This window comes from Marmota flaviventris, chromosome 4, assembly GCF_047511675.1.
Source record: "Marmota flaviventris isolate mMarFla1 chromosome 4, mMarFla1.hap1, whole genome shotgun sequence".
Lineage (NCBI taxonomy): Eukaryota > Metazoa > Chordata > Mammalia > Rodentia > Sciuridae > Marmota > Marmota flaviventris.
Genome location: NC_092501.1, coordinates 17,514,361 through 17,526,878, shown reverse-complemented (window position 1 = coordinate 17,526,878; position 12,518 = coordinate 17,514,361). Strand labels below are relative to the sequence as shown.

Below are 12,518 nucleotides of genomic sequence, written 5' to 3'. Positions count from 1 at the left end.
TCAAAGAAGATTTACTCAATAGAGAAAAGTATCTTCTAATACTCTACAGATTGACATATTTTAACAATTTATACTTTTTTGAAGTATTACATGGTGACAATAGCTAAGACAGTCAACCTATACCTCTTCCCAAATATTTCTCACATTTTGGCACACTTCATATGCAAAAATTAGTATACTAATAAGTTAAAGAACACTAGAAGAGATAACCACACACCCAGCAACTCAGGAAGCTGAGGAAGGAGGATTCCAAGTTCAAATCCAGCCTCAGCAATTTAGCAAGAACTTCTGCAACTTAATGAGACCCTGCCTCAAAATAAAAAGGGCTGGAGATAAATCTCCATGGTAAAGCACAAATGAGTTCAATCTCCGGTACCAAAAAACAAACAAACAAACAAAAATAAACAATAACAAAAAAAAATTTCATGTTCAATTCACTCTTTAAAATATAAATTCACCTAAAAGTATGTTAATGTATATTATGGAGTTTTTCTTTTGAGATTCATTAGCAGTATAAGAGAATTCTGTTTACCTTGTGTGAGTTTCATTGATATAAATAACATTCCGTAGACCCAAAGATGGAATACTGGGGTTGAAAAATTTTTCCTGTATAAAACAAAATAAATGTGGTCATAAATACACAACTGTACTGACAGTGAAAAGCTCACAGTACCAGTTCTTAATGAACTTTAAAATTCAAGCATAAAATTAGGTACTGCTTCAAAGGAGAAAATGTGCTTTATTGAAAAGTACTCTAGCCTTCAAAGAAAGTCAAGTTAAATATTTATTTTTAACACTTTAAACCAAAGGAAATAGTGCCTCTTTCCTACCTATACCATTCCTCACCTCCATCCAAAAAAAAAAAAAAAAAAAAGAGCTAGTTACAGATAGTGTAAGTCACTCATAGGGAAGTCAGGGATTTCACTGTTCCCAAAATACAAAAGAACCATGCTAAGTACCAAGCAGGAATCGTTAGATTACTAAATCTCCCAAAACATAACAATTATTACCCCCCTTCTATAAGTTAGAAAATTAAGACTGGTGGGAGGTTAGGATTTCATCTTAGATCTTGAAAACTATGGTCCCCTAAAATGACAGTCACTTATGAGAAAATGCACATCTACAGGTCACCCTCTGTACAGGTGCTCCTGAAAAATAATCCAAAGACAGCTCTGTTGAAAAGATAAAGTCTGTATCTCCCCAATGTGAGTAAAAAGGTAAATATGCCACAAATAAATGCTAAAACAACATGGCATACACTCAACCAAATATGTAAAAAATGTTTAAGTCAAACCTCTTTAAAGAAAAGGAAAACAAGGGCCCGGTGAGGTGATGCACACCTGTAATCCCAGTGGCTCAGGAGGCTGAGACAGAAGGATCACTAGTTCAAAGCCAGCCTCAGCAACAACAAGACACTAAGCAACTCCGTAAGACCCTGTCTCTAAATGAAATACAAAATAGGGATGGGGATGTGTCTCAGTGATCAAGTGCCCCTGAGTTCAATCCCCAGGACCACAAAAAAAAAAAAAAAGAAAAAAGAAAAACAGAATTTCCTTTTATAGCAAATATTTAAAAGTTAATAAAAATATAAACTAGAATATAAAAGTTTTCAAACAAATTTTTATTTTAAATAAACATGGTAATGAATCCAAGATCAAGTTCAGCTTCATCAGTTCAGCAAAAATTGATTACCTATACATTCTTTCCATCTACTCACTCTACACCATCATTAACCACCAAGTAGTTTATTATACTCTATTCTGACTTAAGAACACACTGCAAATTATAGTTAAGGTATTGTTTTGGTCCAATATTGTAGTTAAGGTATTATTTTGAATAAGCATTCAAAATTAGATTTAGATGAGATTCCAGCTCTCAAAAGAAAATACACATGACCTTCTCTTTAAATCTTTATTTCTACTATCCTATGAATCTGAACTGGTCTGTCTTCTAGACTGGAAATTTCCATGAGCCTTTAATTCTACCAAATTCTTGCAATAAGGCACTTGGTTGAGAAGCAGCAATATTTATAAGGAGATATTCTTGAGCAGACCTGAACATTTAATGTGAACTGCTTGAACCCACACAAATCACTCCAGTGTTAGTAAATCCCTTTATACCAGACTCAGGATTCTAATTTGTGCCAAGCCAACCCTGAGAAGAAAATTCACACAGCACAGTTAGCTATTCACACAGGTTATAAGCAACCTCTATAAATGGCAGGAACTTAAGTGGCAGGGAGAGCTTACCATCCAGATACACCTTCTAAAAGGTGACTCTACTGTCTTAGTGCACAGTAACATGAGACCTACATTCCCAGGCTAGCTCACCCTTCTACCTTTCACCCAGTCCCCACTTCTAAAATACTATACTAGAACGTGAAAGGTATTGCCTGGCTTACATTTTTTTTTTCCACTAAAATACAAAAAAACAAAGCCAAGCACACTCTTTCTTGAATCTTCATCCTAACATTTTAGTGACTGCATGTATCATAAATCCAACATACAGATCTCAGAAACAGAAATTTAGCCAAGGCCAGGAGCAAAGCCACAGTTTCAACTTCTGATTCTGTCCCATTATGTCACTCCCATCTTGCTACAATTTTAATGTTGTCATAAAGTTCAATAACTGGAATGTAGTATATCAATGTTCCTACCAACAACCTGGAAGAGTCCAAGTAAGATCTAGATTTCCTCCTAAAATTATATTAAAATGTCAAAAGAACAAGAATAGTGACTAGATTAACTATAGGACCAATATTTATTAAATAGTGAAAGAAAAATTAAGTCAACTTCTTTAGATATAATATTTTCTTAATAAACATGGATCTCAATACTCAAAATGAGTTAAGCCCATTAAAACCAAACAATAAAAATTCACACAAAGTTGGACATCTGTCACAAATTTCACTCTATTTATTAAAGACCAACAAGCAGGAATGTACTTACCCAGCTCTGGGGAGTGCAAGAATAACAACATCTTCCAACAAAGGGTCTTTTCCGGCTCATTAAGCTTTCTTTCCATTTTAAGGTTGCGGATCTGAAGACGGTAGGTCTAAAGCCACACTCACCCTAATAAATATTAAGGAAAAATAGAGTCTAAATGGCAAGAGAACTATACTTGTCTACTTGATCTCTAAAACAAAGATATTTCCATGAGAACAGAAAATTATGACATATTCTCTCTTGGTAGTATAATTATGTGTCTTATGTAGTGATTTTTCATTTATGGTTTTTCCCTTTAAGGATTAACACTTGGAAGAAAGCTTGCCACATAAACAAAAGTTGATTACTTAAGAACAGTAACAGCTGCTAACAATTATTGCATATTCAATGCAGCATCTAAAATTTTAAAACTATAGGGGTCCATCAATGGATGAATTAATAAAGAAAATATGAAATACACTCTCTCTCTCAAAAAAAAAAAAAAAAAAATATATATATATATATATATATATATATGAATATATGAATATTATGCAGCCATTACAAAGAATGAAATTCTGTCACTTTCAGCAACCTGGATAAGCCTAGAGTACATTGTGTTAAGTGAAATGAGCCAGGCATAAAAAGACAAATACTGCATGTTCTCACTTATATGTGCAAGCTAAAAGAGCTAATCTCAAAGAAGCAGAGAGTACAGAGTGGTTACCAGGATGGAAAGGCTGGGGCAGGGGACAGTAAAGAAAAACTGATTAATAGGTACCTGTGTGTTGAAATAGTACACTGCATCCCATGAACATGCATAATTACTGTCACTTAAAAATTAAAAATTATAACTAACATCACTAATAAAAAATTTAAATAATGTAGATCAAAAAAAACAAAGTTGTAGAAGGTCAAAGGGACTCTGGCCAGGCTTCGCAGTGGACATGTGTAATCCCAACGTCTCATGAGGCTAAGGTACAGGATTGCAAGTTTGTGGTCATCCTGGGGCAACTTTGCAAGATCCCAAAACAAAAACTAAAAAGGACTGGGGATATAGCTCCGTGGCAGAATACCCCTGGGTTCAAACCCCAGTACAAAAAAAAAAAGGGGGGGGGGGGGGACTTTTGACAACAGGATAAACAAATCAGACTCCTGGATCCCTATGCTGGCAATCCACATTCCTCCCACAATAAAACCTCAGGCCTGACATAGCAAACAAGTTGTTTTATGGTTTAGAATGTTTCATTTTAAATGGAAAACTTAAAAACACTTAATTATCTATCAAGAGAGTTTAATGCCTGATATTTAAATGATAGCTACATTTCTCAATTAGGGTCAAACCCTACTCTACTATTAAACTTTTTCTCTTTGAGTTCATTATTTACTCAAATCTCACTGCATAAATTTTTTTATTTTTTATTTTTATTTTTTGCTACTGGTGATTGAACCCAACCTACATCCCCAGCCCCCATTTTTTTTTTATTTTGAGACAGTGTCCTGATAAATAGCTGAGGTAGACCTCAAACTTGGAATCCTCCTGCCTCAGTCTCCCAAATACCTGGGATTATAGGCATCCACCACCATGTACATTTTCACTGTATAACATTCTTAAAAATAACTCAAAGAAAAACATCTTTTTATAAGGCAGATACTGTTTGAAATTATATTTAAAATATGCCATGTTACGTTAAAATAGAGAAAATAATAAAAGAATATGTAGGCTTTTTAGACTGGGTTTATACAATCTCCTATCTTTAATTTTTTAAATGTACTTCTGTTATAATATTTGTGCTTATTACATACAACTTATGGAAAGTAGATACCAAGAGAAGGAAAACAAAATCCTTTTAATTACACTACCCAAAATAACTACTAGGATCTTCCCTAGGCAAATGTTTTGCTTTTTAATATAATCAATGTATTTCAACTATTAAATTTTTTATTTCATAATACCATAAAAAATGTTAAGTATTACTACACTTTGTAAACATAAATTCTAATAATTAGTTTCTGTAGTCATTAGTCTCTATTTTTATATTTTGTTGCTGTCAATGTTTCTTTATTCATAAACAATACTGAAATGAGAATTCTTAGGTTGAATACATTTATCTCTTTTCTTAAACTTACCAATTCCTCACTTGTGTGTTTGCAACGACCAAGGCTGTATTCTGATGAATTTGGCAGATAAGAAACATCTATTGTGCCAAGGCTCAATGCAGATTCATCCATGTCATAAAGTGTAGCTCCCAAATCATGTGCTAGAAAAATATACACCTTTTTAAAGAGGAATCCAGAAAATAAATACAAGAACTCAAAACTGACTTCTACATTATTTTGTTCCATAAAAGGGTATCCAATGAACTGGTGGGCTTCTTTGCTGAGTCAGGGTAAAAATTGCCCTTGATGTGTTTATATTTTCAGGCTGTCCTGACTGTTGCAGCAGGGAAGGATGGGGCATGGATCAACAATTGTATCCTAAGACTTCCTGAATACTGAATACACAGACTTTCTGAAAAGAACAGTTATGAACAGTTACTTGCAAGGGTAAATAAGAACTTACTACAAGTATGCAACAAATAATTATTTCATTTTATTTAATAATTGAATGGTTCCTGGGAGAACAAAGGCATGAGTTAGTTTTAATTAAACTTGTTACATGTATGCACACAAGATTTTTTAAAACTATAAGCTGGGAATTCTTACTCACACCTACCATGTAATGTAAAATGGATAAAGGCAATTATAGCACTTTTTAAGTTTCCCACTTAAACTAAAGTGAGCTTCTTAATTAAGAAGTGAGTGTCTTAATTTCTTATAATGCTTTAAAATAAATGTTTCCACTTTTAATACATTTACAAAGCTGTAAAGGAAAGACACCATTTAGGAATATCCAAATTATAAGTCTTCATCCTTTTCAACAAGGCTTTTCCTATCCTAAGGGAAAACATTCACTAATATTAACGTAAAATATAAAATTGTTCTAACTTAATATCTATTCCCTATTTTAGCTTTTAGCTACTCTCATCTGGCCTTAGAGGATTCCCCCCAAAATCCTGAAAGATCACCTCCAGATAACAATATTCTTTAGAAGGCATATTCTGATTTCTTTACAACTCACATATATATTTGCTACAATTAGTATTATCCTCAAAATAACCACACATGCCCTTAACAATATAATGTATGGAACTATCTAAGGTAACAGGCCAGGGGAGAGAATAGTAAAGCAATGCACCTGGGATGAAAAATTCTTCTGTGATACAAAAGAAAAATTCAGCACTCAGCTATCAGTTTCCTCTGCAGAATGTCCACACAACCGGAGAACAAGCAGCTGCCTGAGAAAAGAAGTGATCAGGAGATGAGGAGAGGAAAAAGACTAGTGCTAATATGAAGTCCATGCTACTCTCCTCCTCCCTCCCCACTGGGTTTACCCAAGGTCAAGGAGTTAAAAAAAAAAAAGGATCCTAAAGGCGTCTAGAGGCTAGGCTGAGGCGAGTCAACCAGAGAATCTGTAATGGACAGGGGCAGGATGGCCCGCTTTGATGTTTAAATCCCCCACTGCGTGCCATATGTGTGGATTTGGTCTCGTTAGTTAACTTCTATGCCCTCCTCTCGTCTCTCCATCTGGAAAATGGGAATAATACCATACCATCTAATTCGGGTTGCTAGAAAGACTGAATCACACACACAAAGCGTCCAGCACGGTGTGCGACACACAGTGACCACTCAATCACTGGTGGCTGCTGTTATCGGATTACCTCCAGTGCCAGCAGCTCTCTGAGCATCCCGGCTGCCTCAACGTCCGCACTTGACGGGATGGCAGGCGACCCCGGCCTCTTCAGCAGGTGCTTAGAGCACTAAGTGCATGAGGACTTTCTCCCCCGCAGGGACCCTGTGCCGCAGCCTGGTCTCCCAGGAAGAACTGTGCTGACCCCTCCCCGGCACGAGCCCGGCCCATTTCTCAGGGAGAACGCAGGAGCTGGGAGGAGGACGGGGTCTCAGACCTCCCGGAGACTGGCAAGCGTTGTGCTAGGTCCGGGGAGAGGGGCGACCACGCACCTGTCCCGAGGCTGGCGGCCCAGCAGCCTCTCGTAGCCCTCCCGCCCCAGCTGCTCCACCCCGCAGCTTGGCTCCAGCTGCTGCAGCTGCCTGCACTTCAAGTCTCAGCCAGAGCCTGCTGCAACGTCGCGCCCTGATGACGCGCCCGGCGCGCAGCAGTGACGTGATGGTGGGTGCTGCCCGCGGCCAGCGCCAGGGGGCGGGCCCGAGCGCTGCGGGCTGGCCCGAGGGCCTTACGCACGTGCTGTGACTGCGCGTGGCTCCAAGAGTGAGATCTGGACACGCGAGAGTGGAGCGTGCCTAAACAAATGGTTGCGCTGCCGGGGCTGTGAGTGTGTGAGAGTGTGAGTGTGTGTGTGAGTGTACACGTGCACGCACGCGCGCTCATCCAAATCAAGGAACTCAGCTAATCAGGGGACACCCCCAGCTGTTGGGAAGCGGGTGGGTTGTACGGTTTCATGTATGTGTGTGGGTGAACTGCCCTTTCTTGCAATTTGTAAGACTATGCAGAATTTAATTTGGGAGAGGCAGGGATTTGTAAAAGGCTACATTGTATAATTTCTGTGAGAATAGCTGAGCCTCTAAGAAGGAAAATGAAGAATGAAAAAAGAAAATAAACCTTGAAAGATACAAAGGCTCCATTCGGCAGAAAGATACATTTTTCCTTTTAAATGTATTGCACAGAGTGGTGAACATAGTATTACACTCCGAAGGATTTTCAAATATATGTTTCAAATGTTCTCACCACACACACACACACACACACACACACAAATGGTAAGTATTTGAGGTGATAGTATGTTAATTAGCCTGATTTAATTACTTCCCATTGTATTCATAAATCATCACTTTGTGCCTCAAATATATATAACTATGATTCGTCAATTTACTATTAAAATATTTTTTTAAAAGACAGCTTAAAGAAATCTGAAGCAAAATTTGGCTTACTTGAGTTGTTTAAACAAAATAACACTGAACAGGAAAAGGCTCTTTCACAATATTTGTCATGCCATTGGTAAAGCTAATGGTTATCAAGAGCATAGCAATTTAGAAAGAAACAGATAACCTTTTACTTGCACTCAAGCAACAAACAACTAGAATCTGGAAGTGCAAAGATGATTAAGACATAGTCTCTGTCCTCAAGCCACTTGTCCCTCTTGCACACACAAGCTCTAATACTCAAATCTCTGTGCACATCAACCCCAATCAAAAAACATCCACAGCTCCCTAGAGTCCAAATGTCTGAACCTGGCATATTATGGCCTGCCCCCAGGGGGCCTCTACTTCTCCCACTGCTCTCCATCAGGACCCCCCTACCTCTCTGATGTTTCCTAAATAAGCCATGGGCACTGATGCTCCTCATTCTGTTCACACCATTCTACCCCAAATTCTATAATTCTTTCCTGAACTAATTCTCCAATCCTTCCCTTATCACTCCAACCTTCAATGATTACACTTCCTGTGAAACAAATCTCATAAATTTACTCTGGCATATCTTGGGGTCTTTATCAATCTGTGTCAGATTTCCATAAGATTACAAATTAATCATGTCAATGATTTGCCTCAGTCTCCTAGTTAATATTATAATACTTTAGTATAATAAAGTGCTCAGTAAACACTTGTTGAAACTGAGCAACAAGAAAAACAAGAATTCCTCCTCTTGCATTCTCTGCTTCTATTTATAAATCTATCTGAAAATGCAAATATTATTCTCTTTTGAAACAACCTTTGAGGCTGGGGTTGTAGCTCAGCAGTAGAGTACTTGCCTTGCACATGTGGGGCACTGGGTTCGATCCTCAGCACCACATAAAAATAAACAAAATAAAGACATGTTGTCCATCTACAACTACAAAAAATTTTTTTTAAAGAAACAACCCAAAGCAGCAGGAATGTGTATTCATATTTTTAAAATATTTCAATCTTGAGGTAAAAGACTCTGTTTTTATTCAACCCCAACTGTACCTTAGCAACAAGCTGAAGGCTAAATACTGTATATTAACTAGAATAAGATGAATTCTAATCCCATAATTTCATGGAATTTTATATGCCGATTATTGGTCCCTGAAAAAAGTGGGGGAGGACAAAGAAAAGCCTTAGGGTTTGAATCATTGCTAAAAAGAAAGTAACACGAAATGAAGTAAAGAAAGCACCAGAGGAATTTCAAAATGTAAGCCAGAAGGGAAGATTGTCTTACCTAAAATTCCTTTGTAGGCCACTCTTCTGTAACAACCATTGCACAAGGGTGACTCTACTTGTAAATGTGGATTGTCATGCTAGGTGTTGCAGGTTACTTAATGAGAATTGTTTTGGAAACAGGTGACACCCTCAGCAATCTATTTTATCAACAGAACAATAATTTTATTGTAATCTAGTCTAGCCGGCCAATATGGAGCAGCAGGACTAAATTTATTTTCCTGCCTAAAACAACAAAAAAAAACAAACCAAACAGGTAAATATAAAACAATGGCTTTCAAACATTAGGCATCATGGATCTGTTTGAGACCACAGTCCCTAAGGGAAGGGAAACAAGTAAGCTGAATCCTATGATTGCCTTGATTTATCACCTAGACAGTTTCCAGGCTGCAGAGAGGAGAGTCCAGTTAAGGAGATGGAACTGGGAGACCAGGCAGGCTATAGCAGCTGAAGCTGGAAGTAGAGTATCAGAGAAGAAAAAGAGAGAAGGAACCATGGAGATGTGCAGACTTTGCTCCAGCCTTTAGCTGACTAGCATATAGGCCAGGGAAGAACATATAAATGAGAAGAGAGAACCATTGCCAAAGCTTACACAAAGCAGGGAATTATTCCTGTTTCCACAAGTCAGAGCATAAAGATACTCAGTGATCATACAGGACCACGAATAGTGCCCAACCTGGTATTTCGGCTGGGAAAAAAACCCTCATAATTCATGATGCAAATGGTCTTGCCTCAGTAGCAGGACAAAATTAACCGTGTGTCAGATTAGCAATAAGTGCTACTCCGATCCTAGTTAACAAATCATAACAGTCAGCCCCCAAAAGGTTCAAACTATTTCAAAGAGAAATCCAGAATAAAGAACACTTATAGGAAATCAAAAATATCCAGTACTCAACAAAGTAAATTTACAGAGGCATCAAAATGAAATGACCAGGCATGCAAAAAGAAGCTTCTGCCTCCAGCCTAGTGAAGAGGGGTGAAAAGAATCAGTCAATTAAAAGAGTCCCAGGAATGACATAGATTATAGAATTAAGTAGGTAAGGACATTTTGAAAATGATTATAACTATATTCAATATGTTCAAGGAAATAGAGGAAAGACATTGAGTGAGCATGGTAGATAAAAAAGAAAATATTTATTTAAATAAATCCAAACCAAACATCTAGAGATGATGAAATTAGCATCTGATATTTTTAACACACACATACACATTTGTATAGGATTAAGAGAAGATTAGACATTACCAAAAGAGAGTGAAGAACTTAAAAATGTCATGATAGAAACTATCTGAAATGAAACACTGAGGGAAGAAAATGAGCAAAAATAAAATTGAACAAAGTATCAGTTAACTCAGTATTACAAGCAATTGGTGTCCCTGGATGAAAGGGAAAATATGAGGTGAGAAAGATGAGGGAGAATAGAAAGAAATAATTGTCTAATGGAGGAAAACTTCTAAATATGATGAAAACTATAAATTCACAATGCAAGAAACTCAACAATGTAAGTAAAAACGAAGAAAAAACTCTGCCAAGGAATATCACCATCAAATTGCCTAACGTCAGCAATAAAACCTTAAAAGCAGTCATGGATTTAAAAAGCCATTGTTGTATAGAAGAACAACAGATAAGAGTGACAGCAGACTTATCATCAGAAATAGGCAAACCAGAAAATAGTGGAGCAGTTTTTTATAGTACTGAATGAAAATAAATCAATATAAAATTCAGACACACACAAGGGCACACACACATACATACGTATGTATGTATGGATATATATGTATATAATTCGAAATAAGGCAAAGACATGTTTTGACACACAAACACTAAAATAAGTCATCACTGGAAGACTCCCCCTAAAAGAAATGTTAAAGTTAAAGAAAATGCTATTATATGAAAATCGGAATCTATACAAAGAATTTGAGATCTTAATAGATAAATATGAAAATAAATAATTTTCTTATTTTAAAAACACTTTATAAAAGACAAGTACAACAAAATTAAAAACAATATCTTGTGAGGTTTTGTAACATTTTTAGAAATAAAATATATGACAATAACACAAAGTCTAAGAAAGATAGACAGTAGTAGAGAAGGGATTTGAGCTACACTGTTCTCATACTAAACCCATTCAACTCATTCTTGCCAATAACTGTCACTGTCTTCAACAGATTTCCTTCTAGAATGATCCAGACTCATGGATCAAAACTTATCCTGGCACACCTGTTCAAGTTGCTACAGACCCACATTTGTGTAGTAGCATTTCTCTGTAATAATCTTGTTAATTAATTTGACTTGTCAAAATCCAAATGGTTAAGTCAGTATGATGGTTCTTAACGTAAAATATAACAATTAGTCTATCAAAATCTTTTAAAGGCAATAGTCTGATTGATTTATCCTTTTTGGACCCATGTTCTTATCATCATCTTTTCTCTAATCTGCTTTATTTATGTAGTCAATAAAAATGAAACAGCTACTTCATGTCCATCACTCTGTAGATACCACATTGAACAATTGAACAAGACAGCATAGTCCCTTCCTCCACAGATTTTTTGTCAGTTATTCTTTTTTTATTAGTTGTTTAAAACATTACAAAGCTCTTGACATATCATATTTCATACATTTGATTCAAGTGGGTTATGAACTCCCATTTTTACCCCGTATACAGATTGCAGAATCACATCAGTTACACATCCACGTTTTTACATACTGCCATACTAGTGTCTGTTGTATTCTGCTACCTTTCCTATCCTCTACTATCCCCCCTTCCCTCCTCTCCCCTCCTATCTTCTCTCTCTACCCCATCTACTGTAATTCATTTCTCTCTCTTGTTTTCCTCCACAGATTTTGCAGTCTCGCATACTTACTTTACTCCTGCTTCATAATTATTTCCAAAAAGGTACAAAAACCAGCAGCAAGTTCTTCAGTCTATGGATTCTGGAATCCACTAGTTGATTTAGAGCAGTCTCTGAGAATTTACTGCCCCATACCTATTCCTTGTCTCTGATTTTGTTCTGGGTGATCTCCTATCTAGCTCTGAGGAAAGAATGTGTGACGGTATCTAAGCCAATGGTGATCCTCTTTTTCCCTAATATTGCAGCTGTTTCTGTAGCCAGAACAGTCATATGACCCAGTTCTGGGCAAAGAGAAAGGCCAACTTGAAGACTTCTAGAACTTTTCTTTCCAAGTAAAAGGGAACAGACATGGCAGTCACTGACTGCTGCTTTCTCACTTTCTTCCCCTCTTGCTGTGTGACAATGACCATACCAACATCATCGATCATGCACCTCTGAATTTTATCCACTCTCTACCTATTTAAGCCACTAGAATCTGGTCTTCTGTGA

General features: G+C 36.9%; 1 protein-coding gene across 6 annotated transcripts in view; it reads right to left on the bottom strand.

The window, feature by feature from the left end:
* The window catches only part of Gpam (glycerol-3-phosphate acyltransferase, mitochondrial), a 40,465-nt gene extending 28,232 nt beyond the window's left edge, over positions 1–12,233 (bottom strand). For 3 of the 6 annotated variants that reach the window (XM_027930431.2, XM_071610918.1, XM_071610917.1), the window contains exons 1-5: positions 12,042–12,233; positions 6,163–6,262; positions 5,055–5,185; positions 2,949–3,071; positions 533–606 (exon numbers count right to left, since the gene is read on the bottom strand). In XM_027930431.2, the coding sequence (XP_027786232.2) occupies positions 533–606; positions 2,949–3,071; positions 5,055–5,156 (299 nt within the window). In that variant the 5' untranslated portion in view covers positions 5,157–5,185; positions 6,163–6,262; positions 12,042–12,233. Of the gene's footprint in view, positions 1–532; positions 607–2,948; positions 3,072–5,054; positions 5,186–6,162; positions 6,263–6,685; positions 6,929–6,986; positions 7,084–9,180; positions 9,294–12,041 lie in introns of those variants that run through there. The other 3 variants (XM_071610915.1, XM_071610916.1, XM_071610914.1) reach the window with 3 other exon arrangements.
* Between the last annotated feature and the right edge of the window lie 285 nt (positions 12,234–12,518).